A 19432-nucleotide genomic window follows, 5' to 3' on the forward strand; every position below is an offset into this window, starting at 1 on the left:
GTAGGGATCCAGGAGTTGCATTTTGAACTATTTAACCTATTATCCATCTCAGAAAAACTATTAATAGAAGTTAGGTCTGCTTAAAAACTTACAATATACCGCATATTAACATTTGTGGTGCTTTAAAATTGCCAGGATTATCAAATGAGAAGTTTTAAAGCCCAATAAAAAAAAAAAAGAATCTTTTTCCCTCCTGTTCCCTTCGTATAGTATTTGTTTTTTTTTTTATTTATAAAATTCCCCTCTACTTAATTCAAATTTTTATGCCAAGCATTGTTCACATGATCACTGACCCCCTACCAGATCTCCAACCAACAGTATCCTGTGATTTGGATCTGGTGCGGCTGTGCATGGCAACCAATCAGCTTCTAACTTCAGCTTATTCAATTAAGCTTTCGCAATAAGAGCCCATTCACACTTGTGAGACTTAAAAATCGTGCGATTTCCATTTCGACTTTAACCTGCGACTTGAGCTTTGACCAATGTGATCGTTTTGTTTGTGCTCTACAAAGTCGTTAGACATATGCAGAGCAGAAAATTTTTGTTTAACATCTCTATTTTCTAACAAATTCCAAATTTTCATAACGATTTGAATTTGCATCGGTCAAAAATTGATAGACGGATTCGATTTCTGTGTGAAGAATAGCTGGTTGTCAAGGAGCGGGCTGGTAAGCCGGCTGCCGCATCCTTAACAACTACTGACTCATCAGTAGTCAGCGAGTTTCCCCACTGACAGCTGAACTTAAAAAAAAAAAAAAAAGAAAGAAAAATGCTCGCAATGAAAAAAAAAAATGATGTGGGGTACCCTCCCCCCATGCATACCAGGCCCTTCGGGTCTGGGATGGATATTAAGGAACCTCGTGTGAAAATGAAAATTTGGGGTTCCAGCCAAAATCCATACCAGACCCTTATCCGAGCATGCAGCCCGGCAGGCCAGAAAAGGGGGGGAGGGGGGCAGACGAGCGAGCATGCCCTTTCTCCTTCCCCCGATCCATACCAGGCCACATGCTTGCAAAAAGGGGGGGGGGGGCTTTGGGGGAGGTGACACAGCCTTCGTCAGGGCCAGAGGGTTTTTTTTTTTCCGGGTTGGCAGTGGGCGGCATGAATGACGCTGGATCTACATTGGGGGACAGTTTATTTTTTAAATAAAGGACTTGTCAAAAACTACCCCATACTAATTCACATGTGGGGGGGATCTGGGGTCCCCCTTTCCTGACCTGCCAGGCTGCGTGCTTGGATAAGGGTCTGGTATAGTTTTTGGGGGGACCCAACACCTTTTTTTTTTGGCATGGGGTTTCCCTCAAAATTACCAGCATTCTTTTCACAAGTGGCACCCAAATTAAGCAAGATTGGGAGTGATTTAACCTAGAAATTACCGGCATTTAAAATGAGGTTTCAAATGGGCTTTAAATAACTGGTAAAATTACATGTCTGTTCCACTGACAGCAGATATACACCACTTTAAGGTGGAGCTAAAACTCTGGTGAGCAGGGTGGATACTTCCTGTAATGTACTAGTGTGTACATCATACTTGCCTTCAGATTTACTCTCCAGTGATGTCATTTCCATGCTCCCTGCCCCTGACACCACCTTCTGGACCAACAGAGTATAGGTAACTGTAAGCGCAAACACACAAGTCCATATATAACAGGAGATATGAAGGGCTGAGCAAATTAGTCCATAGGGGACAGGCTGGAAGTTCAAGGGTTAAGTGGTAACCGGTAATGTAATGGTTAAAGTAGGCTGGTAGGCTAGGCGGCTGCTGCTGTCCTCAGAGAGCTGGCTCTGTGATGGATGAGAGAGGGGTAGAGAAGGAAGCGCCACCTGAGTGTAGTATTAACAAATGATGTTTAATGGCACCAGGTAAAAACACACTTACAGGATAAAAACATATAAAAGGCTCATCTGTATAGGTATGTGGTCCTCGGTGTTCCCTCTGATCCTGTGGTGGTGACGCTGCAGGGATGCTGGGCTGCAGAAGGTGGATTACCAGCCGGGAGCTGGTAGCGTCAGCACCACAGGATCAGAGGGAACACCGAGGACCACATACCTATACAGATGAGCCTTTTATATGTTTTTATCCTGTAAGTGTGTTTTTACCTGGTGCCATTAAACATCACTTGTTGCTACTACACTCAGGTGGCGATGTAAACAGCAAGGAGGTGTTATCATTAATCATAAAAAAATCGCACTAATAAATAAATAAACGTTAGCGGTGCTAAACACAGATAAATGTGAAAGATAAAATCGCTAGAAATTCACTCATCATAAAATAGTGCCATACAGTAAATCATCAGTCCATAACTGTAATCATGTGCAAAAAAAAAAAAAAAAAACAGTGGTGTTCGCAATCATCACATAGTAACAGCAAATCTATGTGATCCAAATTGAGTAACAATCAGATTAGCACACAAAGTGACCAGGTGCAAGGTGAAAAAAAAAAAAAAATATATAAAGGGAATAAGTAAATAAATAAGTGTAAACCAGTGCAATGTTCAGGGATTGTCCGGAACTATAGCAGGCAATATTAATAAACGATGTGACTTGGATAATTTAACATGCACCAGATGTGACAATAAAATAAGTCCTTTTTAAAAAATAGTGATAGCGTCCTAACATGCAACAGTCTCTCCGTGGTGCATGATGTAAATCACACGGTGCTCAACTTCGTGTAAACACACTCATGTAAGAGATGGCCCCTTACCTGAAGGCAACAGGGCAAGCGCATATAACCAGGGGTCTTTAAAAGGGTCCTCCTTAGAGCAATGAAGCAAGCACATATGGCCCAGAATCTTTCAAAGGGGGTCCTCCCAGGTGCAGAGACCTCTCCTCGCGGTCCTAGTTACGGGGGGAGGTTCCCTCAGTAATACAGGGGGATAAAAAACACGGGGAGCCCCAATAGTGTAATACTATTCAAACAGATGCTTTTATTAGGTAAAACAAGGGTACTCACATAGATATCAACAGTAATATTCCTATCTCCGACGAGCGGCGAGCTCGTAACTCTATTGCAGTATGTAGAGCCTGTCCCGGACGGGACAGGCTCTACATACTGCAATAGAGTTACGAGCTCGCCGCTCGTCGGAGATAGGAATATTACTGTTGATATCTATGTGAGTACCCTTGTTTTACCTAATAAAAGCATCTGTTTGAATAGTATTACACTATTGGGGCTCCCCGTGTTTTTTATCCCCCTGTATTACCGAGGGAACCTCCCCCCATAACTAGGACCGCGAGGAGAGGTCTCTGCACCTGGGAGGACCCCCTTTGAAAGATTCTGGGCCATATGTGCTTGCTTCATTGCTCTAAGGAGGACCCTTTTAACCACTTGAGCCCCGGACCATTATGCTGCCTAAGGACCAGAGGTCTTTTTCCAATTTGGCACTGCGTCGCTTTAACTGCTAATTGCGCGGTTATGCAATGCTGTACCCAAACGAAATTTGCGTCCTTTTCTTCCCACAAATAGAGCTTTCTTTTGATGGTATTTGATCACTTCTGCAGTTTTTATTTTTTGCGCTATAAACGGAAAAAGACCGAAAATTTTGAAAAAAAATGATATTTTCTACTTTTTGTTATAAAAAAAATCCAATAAACTCAATTTTAGTCATACATTTAGGCCAAAATGTATTCGGCCACATGTCTTTGGTAAAAAAAATGTCAATAAGCGTATATTTATTGGTTTGCGCAAAAGTTATAGCGTCTACAAACTAGGGTACATTTTCTGGAATTTACACAGCTTTTAGTTTATGACTGCCTATGTCATTTCTTGAGGTGCTAAAATGGCAGGGCAGTACAAAACCCCCCCCAAATGACCCCATTTTGGAAAGTAGACACCCCAAGGAAATTGCTGATAGGCATGTTGAACCCATTGAATATTTATTTTTTTTGTCCCAAGTGATTGAATAATGACAAAAAAAAAAAAAAAAAAAAATATTTACAAAAAGTTGTCACTAAATGATATATTGCTCACACAGGCCATGGGCCTATGTGGAATTGCACCCCAAAATATATTCAGCTACTTCTCCTGAGTACGGGGATACCACATGTGTGGGACTTTTTGGGAGCCTAGCCGCGTATGGGACCCCGAAAACCAATCACCGCCTTCAGGATTTCTAAGGGTGTAACTTTTTGATTTCACTCTTCACTGCCTATCACAGTTTCGGAGGCCATGGAATGCCCAGGTGGCACAACCCCCCCCCAAATGACCCCATTTTGGAAAGTAGACACCCCAAGCTATTTGCTGAGAGGCATATTGAGTCCATGGAATATTTTATATTTTGACACAAGTTGCGGGAAAGTGACACTTTTTTTTTTTTTTTTTTTTTTTTTTGCACAAAGTTGTCACTAAATGATATATTGCTCACACAGGCCATGGGCCTATGTGGAATTGCACCCCAAAATACATTTAGCTGCTTCTCCTGAGTATGGGGATACCACATGTGTGGGACTTTTTGGGAGCCTAGCCGCGTACGGGGCCCCGAAAACCAATCACCGCCTTCAGCGTTTTTAAGGGCGTGAATTTTTGATTTTACTCTTCACTGCCTAACACCGTTTCGGAGGCCATGGAATGCCCAGGTGGCACAAACCCCCCCCCAAATGACCCCATTTTGGAAAGTAGACACCCCAAGCTATTTGCTGAGAGGCATGGTGAGTATTTTGCAGCTCTCATTTGTTTTTGAAAATGAAGAAAGACAAGAAAAAACTTTTTTTTTTTTTCTTTTTTCAAATTTCAAAACTTTGTGACAAAAAGTGAGGTCTGCAAAATACTCACTATACCTCTCAGCAAATAGCTTGGGGTGTCTACTTTCCAAAATGGGGTCATTTGGGGGGGTTTTGTGCCACCTGGGCATTCCATGGCCTCCGAAACTGTGATAGGCAGTGAAGAGTGAAATCAAAAATTCACGCCCCTTAGAAAGCCTGAAGGCGGTGCTTGGTTTTCGGGGTCCCGTACACGGCTAGGCTCCCAAAAAGTCTCACACATGTGGTATCCCCGTACTCAGGAGAAGCAGCAGAATGTATTTTGGGGTGTAATTTCACATATTCCCATGGCATGTTTGAGCAATATATCATTTAGTGACAACTTTGTGCAAAAAAAAAAAAAAAAAAAAAAAAATTTGTCTCTTTCCCGCAACTTGTGTCGCAATATAAAATATTCCATGGACTCGACATGCCTCTCAGCAAATAGCTTGGGGTGTCTACTTTCCAAAATGGGGTCATTTGGGGGGGTTTTGAACTGTCCTGGCATTTTATGCACAACATTTAGAAGCTTATGTCACACATCACCCACTCTTCTAACCACTTGAAGACAAAGCCCTTTCTGACACTTATTTTTTTACATGAAAAAGTTTTTTTTTTTTTGCAAGAAAATTACTTTGAACCCCCAAACATTATATATTTTTTTAAAGCAAATGCCCTACAGATTAAAATGGTGGGTGTTTCATTTTTTTTTTCACACAGTATTTGCGCAGCGATTTTTCAAACGCATTTTTTGGGGAAAAAACACACTTTTTTAAATTTTAATGCACTAAAACACACTATATTGCCCAAATGTTTGATGAAATAAAAAAGATGATCTTAGACCGAGTACATGGATACCAAACATGACATGCTTTACAATTGCGCACAAACGTGCAGTGGCAACAAAATAAATACATTTTTAAAAGCCTTTAAAAGCCTTTACAGGTTACCACTTTAGATCTACAGAGGAGGTCTACTGCAAAAATTACTGCCCTCGATCTGACCTTCGCGGCGATACCTCACATGCATGGTGCAATTGCTGTTTACGTTTGACGACAGACCGCCGCTTGCGTTCGCCTTAGCGCAAGAGCAGGGGGCGACAGGGGTGCTTTTTTTTTTTTTTTTCTTTATTATTTTTTTGCTTTTTTATCTTATTTTTAAACTGTTCCTTTCATTTTTTTTTTTTTTAAATCATTTTTATTGTTATCTCGGGGAATGTAAATATCCCCTATGATAGCAATAGGTAGTGACAGGTACTCTTTTTTGAAAAAATTGGGGTCTATTAGACCCTAGATCTCTCCTCTGCCCTCAAAGCATCTGACCACACCAAGATCGGTGTGATAAAATGCTTCCCCAATTTCCCAATGGCGCTATTTACATCCGGCGAAATCTAAGTCATAAAATGCTCGTAGCTTCCGGTTTCTTAGGCCATAGAGATGTTTGGAGCCACTCTTGTCTCTGATCAGCTCTATGGTCAGCTGGCTGAATCACCGGCTGCATTCTCAGGTTCCCTGTTGAGACAGGAGAGCCAGAGAAAAACACGGAAGACGGTGGGGGGGGGGGGGGGGGGCATTCCCTCCCACGGCTTGTAAAGGCAGTCTAGAGGCTAATTAGCCGCTAGGATTGCTTTTACATGAAAGCCGACCGCTGGCTGAAAAGAATGATACCAAGATGATACCTAAACCTGCAGGCATCATTCTGGTATAACCACTCAAAGTTGTGAATGGCGTACCTGAAGACAAAAAAATGGTTAACAATAAAGCACAGTAAACAATAAAGTATAAATAATTACATACCTGAAAAACAAACATGATAAAACATAATAACAATAACAATAACAATAACAATAAAACACTGCAGAATAGAATACAGTAAAAAAAGAGCAGAACAATAGAGAGAGAGAATAGAGAGAGAGAACAATAAAACGACAACTATTTTTTTTTATTTTATATATTTTTTTTTTTTTTTACACTTTTTTTGTAACTAACTTTTATAACTGTAACCGGTTCCAGGTTCGGGTCTCTCAAAATGCGATGGCATCTTGGGAGACCCTGTGAAAGTGTGCCTAGTCTGTGCAATGCTGTACCCTACGCTAATACTCAACTAGTGTATGGTAGCGTTCAAAACATTCACCAATGCAAAGACCAGGATTGTCAGGACAGGAGGGACAATAATAGCGGGTGTCACGCCTATATCCGCGCTTGCTGCAGACACAACATCTTTTTGGGGGGGGTTCGTTGGGTAGGGGTACTCGGGAGCACATAAAAATGCCTCTCATGCAGCCGACTGCATTTCGTTGGGGGATGTGAATGGGGGAAGTACGGGCGCTGCAGAAGTGGTGGGTTCCCAATTAGGATTGGCGAATGCAGCAGGAAGGGCACTATGGGCACGACGGGCCTGTGTTTGTCTTTTTGGTGGCAGCGGGACACTACTTGTGCTTGTCACCTCACCAGCTTGAACTGCACTTATGGGACTCGCCACGTCACCAAGTGTTACTGCAGTGCTGGTTTGACTACGACCGGGGTGTACTAGGCCGCTGGTGCTTGCCAGTTCAATAAAAAGCTTCCAAAAAAACTGTTAGCGATCGCAGGGATCAGGCCTGACTCTGCGAACGCTGCAGTTATGCGTTTAGTGTTTTGTAAGTGACAGTGATCGATCGATACTGCACTTGGGTGGGCTGGACTGGGCCGGGCGGAGGGGCAAAACGCAGGTGCTAGCAGGTATCTGGGTTGATCCCGCTAACACTGCGTTTTTGGGAACCCTAAACTGCTGGGGACGCTAGTATAGATCTGATCTGATCGGATCAGATATTGATCCGTTCAGATACTATACCACTAAAGGAGGCGTATGCTGCGTGCGTGGGTGTTAGCGGTACTGGCGCTAACCTGACGCTGCCTGGGGCCGGTGCTTGCTAGTTCACCAAAATGCTACCAAAAAAACTGTTAGCGATCGCAGGGATCAGGCCTGACTCTGCGAACGCTGCAGTTATGCGTTTAGTGCCTTGTAAGTGTCAGTGATCGATCGATACTGCACTTGGGTGGGCTGGGCTGGGCCGGGCGGAGGGGCACAACGCAGGTGCTAGCAGGTATCTGGGCTGATCCCGCTAACACTGCGTTTTTGGGAACCCTAAACTGCTGGGGACGCTAGTATAGATCTGATCGGATCAGATATTGATCCGATCAGATACTATACCACTAAGGGAGGTGTACGGTGCGTGCGTGGGTGTTAGCGGTACTGGCGCTAACCTGACGCTGCCTGGTGCTTGCTTGCCAGTTCACCAAAATGCTACCAAAAAAACTGTTAGCGATCGCAGGGATCAGGCCTGACTCTGCGAACGCTGCAGTTATGCGTTTAGTGTTTTGTAAGTGACAGTGATCGATCGATACTGCACTTGGGTGGGCTGGGCGGAGGGGCAAAACGCAGGTGCTAGCGGGTATCTGGGCTGATCCCGCTAACACTGTGTTTTTGGGAACCCTAAACTGCTGGGGACGCTAGTATAGATCTGATCAGATCAGATATTGATCCGATCAGATACTATACCACTAAGGGAGGCGCATGCTGCGTGCGTGGGTGTTAGCGGTACTGGCGCTAATCTGACGCTGCCTGGGGCGACGCATATCACCGCCGGGCGATCAGGGGGCTAAACCTTTATTAGGTAATAAACGGCGGGTGCCCTGACACTATAAAAAATAAACGAACTAACCTGCGTCACCCGTAACGGTTATACGGTGATCAGTGGTGAAAGGGTTAACTAGGGGGCAATCAAGGGGTTAAAACATTTATTAGGTAGTATATGGGGGTCCCTGTCACTATAAAACGCTGACGGCGAACCTAAATATTTACCTCACTAACTAGCGTCACCAGCGACACTAATACAGCGATCAGAAAAATGATCGCTTAGCAACACTGGTGACAGGGGGTGATCAAGGGGTTAAAACTTTATTAGGGGGGGTTAGGGGGGTACCCTAGACCTAAAGGGGGGTAATACTCACTGTCCCAACACTGTAACTGTCACAAACTGACACTATGCAGTAATCAGAAAAAAAAAAAAAAAAAAAAAAAAAAAAAAAAAAAACCTGCTGGTGTCAGTTTGTGACAGGGGGGGGGGGGGTGATTGGGGGGGGATCGGGGGGCGATCGGGGGGGGGATCGGGGTGTTTTGTATGCCTGGCATGTTCTACTGTGTGTGTGTGTGTTGTGCACTCACATTGATGTCTTCTCCCCTCGGCGCTGGAACGGAAAATACCGAGCCGAGGGGAGATGACATCATTTCCTTTGCTGCTGTTTAGCATACAGCAGCAAAGGAGTGTTCCCATTGGCCGGCGGCGATCGCGAGGGGGGGGCCACGAACGGATGGCCTCCCCCTCATCTCGGATCGCCGGGGAACAGAACGGGACCGCTTCGGGCACCGGGGGGGGGGTCCGATCGGACCCCCCACCCGCGAGAGGCAAATCACGTACATGTACGTGATTTTGCCTGCCCGTGCCGCCTTGCCGACGTAAATCGGCGTTAGGCGGTCCTTAAGTGGTTAAAGACCCCTGGTTATATGCGCTTGCCCTGTTGCCTTCAGGTAAGGGGCCATCTCTTACATGAGTGTGTTTACACGAAGTTGAGCACCGTGTGATTTACATCATGCACCACGGAGAGACTGTTGCATGTTAGGACGCTATCACTATTTTTTAAAAAGGACTTATTTTATTGTCACATCTGGTGCATGTTAAATTATCCAAGTCACATCGTTTATTAATATTGCCTGCTATAGTTCCGGACAATCCCTGAACATTGCACTGGTTTACACTTATTTATTTACTTATTCCCTTTATATATTTTTTTTTTTTTTTTTCACCTTGCACCTGGTCACTTTGTGTGCTAATCTGATTGTTACTCAATTTGGATCACATAGATTTGCTGTTACTATGTGATGATTGCGAACACCACTGTTTTTTTTTTTTTTTTTTGCACATGATTACAGTTATGGACTGATGATTTACTGTATGGCACTATTTTATGATGAGTGAATTTCTAGCGATTTTATCTTTCACATTTATCTGTGTTTAGCACCGCTAACGTTTATTTATTTATTAGTGCGATTTTTTATGATTAATGATAACACCTCCTTGCTGTTTACATCACCTTTTAATTATTTATTATCACTCTTAGCCTCTTAATAAGGGTGTCTAGGATTAGCGCAGCACCATTTAATATTTCTATGTCACTTTAAGGTTTGGTTTGCACCTGTATTCGGTGCATGCAGCTGGTCCTTAAGATTATTATTTGAACATATACCTGTTAGCGCGGGAATAATTCTTTTATTTTAGTACACTCAGGTGGCGTTTCCTTCTCTACCCCTCTCTCAACCACCTTCTGGACCCATGATTAATGAAACTGTACATTATTTTGTACTATTTGTTTAGTACTTTGTACTATTGTGCTACTATTTTGTAGCGACACCTTTATTCTACTGACTTCTCAATAGTATAAATTGATCAAGGCATCACACTGCAACACCACATATTACCCTAAGGAAACTGACAGCTCTGGCTTTCGGTCTACCCCCACTTTTTTGCAGCATTGCTCTCTTCTTCTTTCTAATAGACTAACAGGGAATCTTTTAAAGTGAAGTAGGCAACATCGCAAAAATGTAATCTGCTAACTCCTTAATCCGTCTACTGAGGGCAACAACCAATGTATATGAAATGTAGCATTACTGGATTCTGGTTTTCACTTGTTAGCTATAATTTTTACATGTAACTTTAAAAACAATTTACTGGGTGAGGCAGAAAAATTTACAGATTATGATTTTTTATAAGTCCTCTAGCCATCTCTGAACCATTGAGGCTAAATTTATCAAATGACCTACAGGGGGAAAAGGTATGAAGAGGATTTTGAGAGGAGTTAGCTTAATCGCTATAGTTCATGAAAGACCTTTCTCTCGTCTGTATTTCTCTATAGTTAAAAGTATTTGTAAATATAAAGCATACAGCATACTTCCCCAACACAAAGGAGAGGAGCTTGTACAAATAGGTATTATCCTTCATGTGTTCATTAGTAGCACTATGTTTAAACATCTGACTCTAAGGCTGGTTTCACACTGGGGCGGGAGTTGACGGTAAAACGCTGCTAGTTTTAGCAGTGCTATTCAGCCACTAGCGCGGCGCTTTTAGCCCCCACTAGCGGACGAATAAAGGGTTAAAAGCGCTCGTGTAGCACCGCTGCCAAAGTGCTTTGCAGGTGCTTCGACAGCGGTGCCCATTCATTTCAATGGGCAGGAGCAGTGTATACACCGCTCCTCCATCGCCCCAAAGATGCTGCTTGGCGGACTTTTTTTTTTTTTTTAACATCCTGCCAGCGCACCGCCCCAGTGTGAAAGCACTCGGGCTTTCACACTGGGACTGCAGGGGAGGTGTTTTTCAGGCGCTTTACAGGCTCTAGTTTTAGCCCAAAAGCGCCTGAAAAATGCCTGTGTGAAAGGGGTCTAAACAGTACCACCATCCTCATTCGCCATCTTACATAATGTTGCCACAGATGCGGACTTCAACAAAATATGGCAATCATCTTTCATTTACAGCAACCTAACACACTAGTTTATCATGTAGCACATGCTATACCGCATTAACGTAGTGTAAAGTCACTTCAAAGTGTTGAGCACATTTCAAATGAATTTTTTTGGCTTTCCTTACAGCCACCAGCCTATGCACAAACAGAATATCTGGATCTGCTAGCTTACAAACCAGTTACCAAGGTAGGCAGAGATTAAGCTCCTGACTTTCTTGTTGTGCCACTGCCACAAACTAAGACAATGACTACTTGATATACAGGACAAAAGCAGGCAATAGCCTCTTGACTAGAAGCAGGAATATTCTTATTCTAGGCTCTGCTAATAAGAGCTACAAAAATACGGAGTTAAATTCGATACAGTATTCCATTTCTGGTTTTGTACCGGATAATGAAAAACTGGAAGGTCGCTAGAAAGTCATCATAATATGAAACCTGTAAAACATTCACTTTACTCTCTTCTAGTTAGGTGTACTAGTACAGGGTAGAAAACTGAGTACAAATTAAAGTGGATGCAAATGGGGGGCATTCTGATACTCCTGTACTCCATATCCTGACACTATCCTGGTGAATTTTTCACACCTGTTTCTCCCCGGGGGATACCCTACCTTCGGGATATGTCTCCACCAAAAAAAGCCACAGAGGCCAGTGACAAGCTCGCAAATAACGTACTGGAAGCCATCGCCCTGTGCCAAAGTACGCTTACAACGAAAATAGAGGAGGTAAATATAGACGTTTCCCTAATCAGACAAGATCTGTCTATCCTCCAAGACCATGTGACCGAAGCTGAGATCCGTATCAGTAGGACGGAAGATATTCTGCATCTCCTCCAGCACACCACAGAAAATGTACAGCGGCAACTACAGCAACTCAGTGCAAAACAAGATGACATGGAAAACCGTCTCCGCAGATGTAATCTCAGATTCATCGGTCTCCCGGAATCCACAGAGGGCATCAATTCAGCAGGCTTCTTCGAGAACCTACTAATTTCCACCTACATCAGAAAGGCATTCTCAGTGATGTTTACTATGGAATGAGCACATCGCATCCCTGCACGTCTTCCACCTCAAGGGGCCCCACCTCGTACCTTTAGCCCCCATACACACTATAAGATTTTCTGCTGATTTTTTTCTTCAGATTTACCAAAACCATGTAGTGCAAGGGCCTGTCTGATTGCATACAAATTGAAACTCCTAAGGTTTGACCTCATATTATATGGTTTTGGTAAATCTGAAGGAAAAAATCAGCAGAAAATCTGATAGTGTGTATGGGGCTATTGTGATGTTCCTGAACTTCAAAGACCGTGACAAGAAACTGCGCTTGACCAGAGAAAAAGTTAATATTCCAACTTAGGACTTTACGCATGTTATTTGGTATGATTAGACCTGCCTTGCTGGTCCAAATCCTACCATATCCTAATGAACAAAACCCGTGGAATGTTAGAGGCCTGCGTAACAAACTCAAACGTACTGCTATTTTAACGTTCCTTAAATCTCAACGGGCTGATGTCATTATGTTAGTTGAAACACATGTAACCGGTCACCTACAATCAACCCTGAAACGGCCCTGGATTGGTTGGGCATACCATGCAACCCACACCTCTTAATCTAGGGGAGTGTCCATCCTTACTGCCAAAAAGGTTCCTTTTGACCTGGTATCACTACAGACAGACCAGCAAAGCAGATATGCATTTTTACACGCCACTGTTGATGGTTCTCCTATTTTAATCTTGGCCTGTTATATCCCTCCTCCGTACAACTCGAACGTAGTTAAGGAAGGTCTCGTCTTCATGTCTGAACATCCTACAATACCGGTTGTATAGATGGGGGACTTCAACATGACCCTAACCCCTGCATTAGATTGGATGGGGCAGTCAGACCCTGCTCTGGACCCCCTCACACATACCAGATTGCATCGTATACTTACTGATTTTGCCTTGATAGATATGTGGAGATATAAGCACCCGACTGTTAAAGCTTTCTCATGCTTCTCAGCTAGTCACAATACCATGTCACGCATTGATTTTATCCTCCTGTCACTGACCCTGATACCCAAACTAATTGACGTGGGTTTTGCATCTAGAATAATCAGACCATGCTCCTTATTGGAACACTGTACAACTGCTTGTGGCATCTCCCGCTCCAACGTGGAGACTGAATCCATTTTGGTTGTCGGCCCTGGAAGATCAGGATGATACACCAAATGAAATACAACACTATTTTACAGTTAATCAAGATTTGTCCTCATATGAGATGGTGTGAGAGATGTTCAAGCTACATGTTCTTACACTGCTATCTACCCACATAAACAGACTTAAAAAATCCTCCAAAGCCATAGTCCAACAAGCTACAGAACGTTTACATGAACTAGAGGATGCATTCCATAGAAACCTCTAACCTAACACCGCTAATAATCTTAAAATACAGACACTTCAGGTTACACAACTGCATATTGAAAAAGCTAAGCAACGTTTTTTTACGTAAACAAAGAGTGTTCGTGTATGGAGAAAGATCAGGGAAACTGCTTGCATACTTGGCTCACTTGGATTCGAACCCTCCAGTAGTGGTTTCACTGGCGGGTCCGGACGGGAATGATATAAATGATCCCCAACGGGTGGCTGACGAATTTGGGAAATTTTATTGCATGTTATACTCCTCTCAGGTTACCCAACCCTTGCAAGCTACTAGGGACTGTCGAGTATTCGATTTCCCCGATTATCAGATGAGCAGGTAGCAATCTTAGAAGCGCCCATATTTGTAGATGACATCTCCATGGCTGTATCATGTCTAGCTACATCTAAGGCCCCGGAATCGGATGGCCTACCACTTGAATTCTATGCCACCTACTCTGAAATCCGTATTCCCAGACTACGCGACCTTTACCAATTTATATTTGACTTGGGAGTTATGCCTCCCTACATGCGAGAAGCCCCAAATTATAGTAATTCCCAAACCAGGGAAGGACCCTAGGTACCCGGAATCGTACCGCCCAATTTCATTAATGCAGGTGGAAATCAAAATTTTTGCCAAAATCTTGGCCTCCCGTTTGAATTAGGTTATCCTGTCCCTTATCCACCCGGACCAAACAGGCTTTGGCACACGTGTTGTAGTGGCTTTGGATGCCGCCAAGGCCTTTGATTCCAAAGAATGGAATTACCTGTGGGAGTGCCTCTCTAGATACTGGTTCGGCCCCAACTTTATTAGCTGGGTCCATCTCCTCTATCAATCTCCAAAAGCCAGGGTCTTGGTTAATAGATGGCTGTCAGAACAGTTCCATTTAGAGAGAGGCATTCAGCAGGGTTGCCCCCTCTCCCCTCTACGCCTCGGTGGCTGAACCGGTGGGAATTTCTATTTGCTCGGACGTTAATATTCGGAGTCTACAGATAGGGAATATAGAAGAAAAGATCGGCATGTTGGCTGATGATACGATTCTATATTTAGCAGATGCAGGACCCTCTCTAATAACAGCCTTGCACTCTATAGAATGCATAGGTAGCCACTCTGGTATAAGAATTAATTGGTCTAAATCCCAAATTTTACCTATTGATCATTTACCCCCTCCCCTCCCTAGAGTGTTCCTTATTAAATACTTGGGAGTGATGGTCACTAGGTCACTTAAGGATTATATACCATTGAACCTTTATACAGCCATGATCAAAACTAAAACACAGACATGGGCTAGACTGCCTCTGGGTGTCATGGGGCGTATGAGCCTTGTTAAAATGATACTCCTTTCCAAGATACTGCATCTAGTGCAGCATGCCCCCTTATATATCTCCCTAAAATTCTTTAAAACAATAGACTCTATTCTGATCTCTTTTGTATGGGGCCACAGTTGACACAAACTGTCTTGGATAGTCTTAAAGAACCCAGCGACACTTGGAGGTAAAGCCTTCCCAGATTTTCAAGACTATTACCTAGCCTCCCAATTATCCCACTTTTATTACTTTGACAAAAATAAACTCCCAAGGTACCAATCTATGCTTTGTGCTAGTTCTGGTAACCCAGCCCATATCCCGTTACAATCTGTATTTAGAGACCCATCCACCCAGAGACCATCCCGACACAAAGACGGCATGCTTACACATCACCAACGTGTATGGAGAATGGCATTGCGTAAATTTAGAGCCCCCCAGATTCACTCCCACACCCCTCTGTGGTTCAACACACAATTACCTGAACTATTGACCATTCCGGACCCCGCTGTTTGGATAAAATATGATATTTTGCACTTGTACCAAATTATGACCCCTGCAGGACTTAAAACAGTTTAAGTATTAAAAGACGAATGCTCTCTCCCTAATCATCTCCTGTTTAGATATCTTCAATTCCATCAAGCCGTGCAGGCCCAGTTCTCCATCACAAACCCCCCTCTAAGCACTCCTTCCATAGTGGAAATTGTGCAGGGCGCTGAACCATCCAAGTTAATCTCCACTCTTTACTCTGCCATTCGCCTCCCTAGCACCACAACCTTAGCCTATAAAGCTAAAACTAGATGGGAAGCGGACATTGGAGCGATAGAAGAGAGGATTGGGAGGAAATCTTGGAGGAAGTTAAAAAGGTATCCTCTAAGCTATCAGACCGCATAACACAACTATATATTATACACAGGACATATCTAACACCCCAGAAAATTGCCCATTTTCAGCCTACATATAACCCAGGGTGCTGGTTATGTGGTAAGATGCCTGGATCTATCATCTAATCTAGACCTGCCCAGTTATCCAGGCATTCTGGACTCAAGTGATCCACTTACTCCATGATCAAATGGGCTCACCAAGCACTCTAGAGCCAAAACTATGTTTACTTGGACTATTGCCAGACCCAAACATAGACAAGTCCCTAGCCACCTTTCTGCATGAAACATTATTTCTGGCTAGGAAGACCGTAGCTCGGACATGGATGCAGGCCCTGCCCCCTGTACTTCAGGGCTGGAAAAAAGAGATCAATGACACTCTTCCATACAAAAAATTGATTTATACACACAGAGGATGTCCTCTCAAATATGAGAAAGTATGGGATAGATGGTTGGCAGATGGGGAAAACGTGTACTTGACCTGACAATCTCCTTTATGTTTCACAATAACAGACTACATAGCCCGTGGTCTCTCTCTTCTTGGTGTTTTTATGTTGTAATCACGCCTGGTATTTGAGACTATATGAGTTTGATATGTCAAACAACCAAGGACGTCGTGCCTTTGTATGTACTTTGTTTTGTATCAGTTTATTAATACTTTATGTATGTATCATGCATATATTTCTCAATACAGTTATTTTTTCCCCAATTAAAGTGGATGTAAAATAGCGAAGGTTTTTTTTACCTTCAATGTAGAGCTGCACGATTAATCGTATAAAGATCGCAATCACGATTCACCCCCTCCCCCGCTATCTCCAGGCTGGATTAGCTTGATTTTCCGGATCTCCCTGTCGGAACCACGGAACCAGCGTGGAACGCAAATGACACCGATATCGGAACTGACGTCAGTCAGCAGAGAGCATAGTGCCCGGCCTGGACTGCGCAAGCGCAATCAACACGCCACTCGCTCCCATATTACATCCGCCCCTTTTCTCAAAATAACCAGCCCCGAGCATCGTGTTGATTGTGTTCAATGTATAACCATACATCCGCCCCTTTTAGAAAAGCATCCTCCTCTTGCTGTCTTTATAACCATACATCCGCCCCTTTGAGAAAAGCATCCGCCCCTTGCTGTATTAAAAGAATAACCAGAACCTAGCATCGGGAGCGAGCGGCGTGTTGATTGCGCATGCGCCGTCAACAGCTGATTTTTCTTTTTTAAATTAACCATTTTAAAGAATCGTGATATTTATACTAAGCAAAAGAATAGCGATTCTCATTTTTCCCAGAATCGTGCAGCTCTACTTCAATGTGCAGCTGCCCCCGCAACTCCCCTAATATTTACCCGTGTCCCATCTCAATAAAAAACTGCATGGAAGACAGCACAGCTCTCTGGGGTCTCTTCCACCTTAATGGTGGAGATATAGCAGCGGGAGACATTTGTGGTGTGTCTTTTTTTTTTTAAGCAAAGACCCCAGGGAATAAAATGGCGATCTTTGCAATTTTTATGTCACACGGTATTTGTGCATCGGTTTTTCAAATGTAATTTTTTGGCAAAAAACACATTTTAATGAATAATAATAATACAAAAAAAAAAAAAAAAACACAAAATCTACCCTAATTCTTTTTTGTAAAATATTAAAGATGATGTTACTCCGAGTAAATACCCAACATGTCACTCTTTATAATTGCGCACCCTCATGGAATGGCGTCAAACTATGGTACTTAAAAATATCTATAGGCGACACTTTAAAATTGTTTACAGGTTACTGGTTTAGCACTATAATTACTGCTCTCGCTCAAACATTTGTTGCAAAACCTCACATGTGTGGTGCAAACACCGCTTACATATGCGCACGCGACTTACATGTGCATCCGCTTTTGCGCAAAAGCATGGAGGAAAAGGGGATGCTTTAAACATTTTAATTTTATTTTTACTCTGTCTTTAATAACCCCCGTAAACCACTTGCAAACCGCAACTTATATATATGTATTGTGGTTGGCGAGGGGTTTAAAAAGCAAGGTTGTAACTAGATTATGATGAAGCAAGTGGATCTTCACACCTTCGCCACCCTTCCCCACCCCATTTTGTTTTTTTAACCCCGGCATACCTGGTTCTGGGTCCTGCACATAAGGTACTAATCCACCCAACGGATCCCAGTGTTGTCCTGCTGATTCTCTTTTGCCCCCCACATGCTGACATTTTCTAGCATGATGTCATCTGGAAACTGCCGGCGCTTCCGCGTTCAGCTGGTCACTCTGATGACACACCACCACTAGGCCTGCGTCACTCCTTTCTCAGCGAAAGACTATGCCTCCTGGGATATGTAAAGTGCAGGTCAGGGGTTTCTTATTTAAAAAAAAAAAAACTGCTTGCACAGCAGACTGGAGGAGGGGTGGAGAGGAGGAATTATTATACTGAGGGTGAAGATCCGCTTTAATGCACAACTTTTGATTCTACTAAAAATTCCATATTTATAGACAGTTATAGATTCTTTAGAAAATGTGCTCCTCTGAAAATGAAGTCATTTAACAGCTAGCTTTCCTCTATTTAACAGATCCATTCCATAAAACAAGTCCTACCTAAAAGCAGCTTCCCAAAAGCAGTCCTTTCCACACACACCAGAGGGTAGCATCCAATAGGGATTCCAGAAAGAAACAGAGAAATTCTTACACCTGACAGAATGAAACACAAAAGTTTTCCAGCTATTATTAGTATGTAGTGCTTTTAAAAGAAAAAAAAAAAGGATGTAAATCCCACCATGCAACAAAAAGTGAAGACTAGTCCCCTTCTTTAACCACTTGAGCTCCAGAAGGTTTCATCCCCTCCCAGACCAGGCCATTTGTTGCTATACCGCACTGCACTAATTTAACTGGTAATTGTGTGGTCATGCAACACTGTATAAATAGAGTTTTCTTTTGGTGGTATTTGGTCACCACTGTTTTTTTTATTTATTTTTAGATATAAAAGAAAAAAAGAACAAACATGATGAAAATAAAACCCAATCATTTTTACTTTCTGCCTTTAAAACATATGTAATAATTAAAAAAAAGAAATTGAATTTCTTAATTTTGGCCACAATTTATTCTGCTACATGATTTTGATTTAAAAATCCAAATAAGTGTAAATAAATTGATGGTTTGTGTGAAAAGTGAAAGTTATAGCTTCTGAAAATTATGGTGTGTGTATATATATATATATATATATATACTGGAATTTTTTATACTACTAATGGGCCTGCAATAATGTGGAGGTCAATCTGACACTGGAGCTGGGCGGGTACTGACTAACAGCCACTGACACGAATATAGTGATCAGTGATAATACTATACACTGTCACTGTACTGACACTGGCTAAGAAGGGGTTAACATGGCAATCAATTGGGTTAAATGTGTGCCTACCAATGTGTAATGTGTGTATTATGTGCTACTTTTACTAACAGATCTATTTGTTTCTTATCCCTGCTCTGCAGGGATAAGAAACAGAGAGAAATTCCCTCTGTACAGAGCCCTGTGTTGATTGTCAACTCTGGGCTGTGATAAGACACAGCCGATCAGTAGATCC

The 19432-nt window shown here is 42.8% G+C and overlaps 1 protein-coding gene across 2 annotated transcripts in view; it reads right to left on the reverse strand.

The window, feature by feature from the left end:
- The window catches only part of GXYLT1 (glucoside xylosyltransferase 1), a 91376-nt gene that overhangs the window by 65182 nt on the left and 6762 nt on the right, over window positions 1–19432 (reverse strand). The window contains exon 2 of one of the 2 annotated variants that reach the window (XM_073619933.1): window positions 18450–18542. The exons of the other annotated variant lie outside the window; for it this stretch is intronic. Coding sequence (XP_073476034.1) covers window positions 18450–18542 — 93 coding nt within the window. The remainder of the gene's footprint in view (window positions 1–18449; window positions 18543–19432) is intronic. 2 annotated transcript variants of the gene reach the window in all.

The sequence above is a fragment of the Aquarana catesbeiana genome, linkage group LG03, assembly GCF_042186555.1.
Source record: "Aquarana catesbeiana isolate 2022-GZ linkage group LG03, ASM4218655v1, whole genome shotgun sequence".
Lineage (NCBI taxonomy): Eukaryota > Metazoa > Chordata > Amphibia > Anura > Ranidae > Aquarana > Aquarana catesbeiana.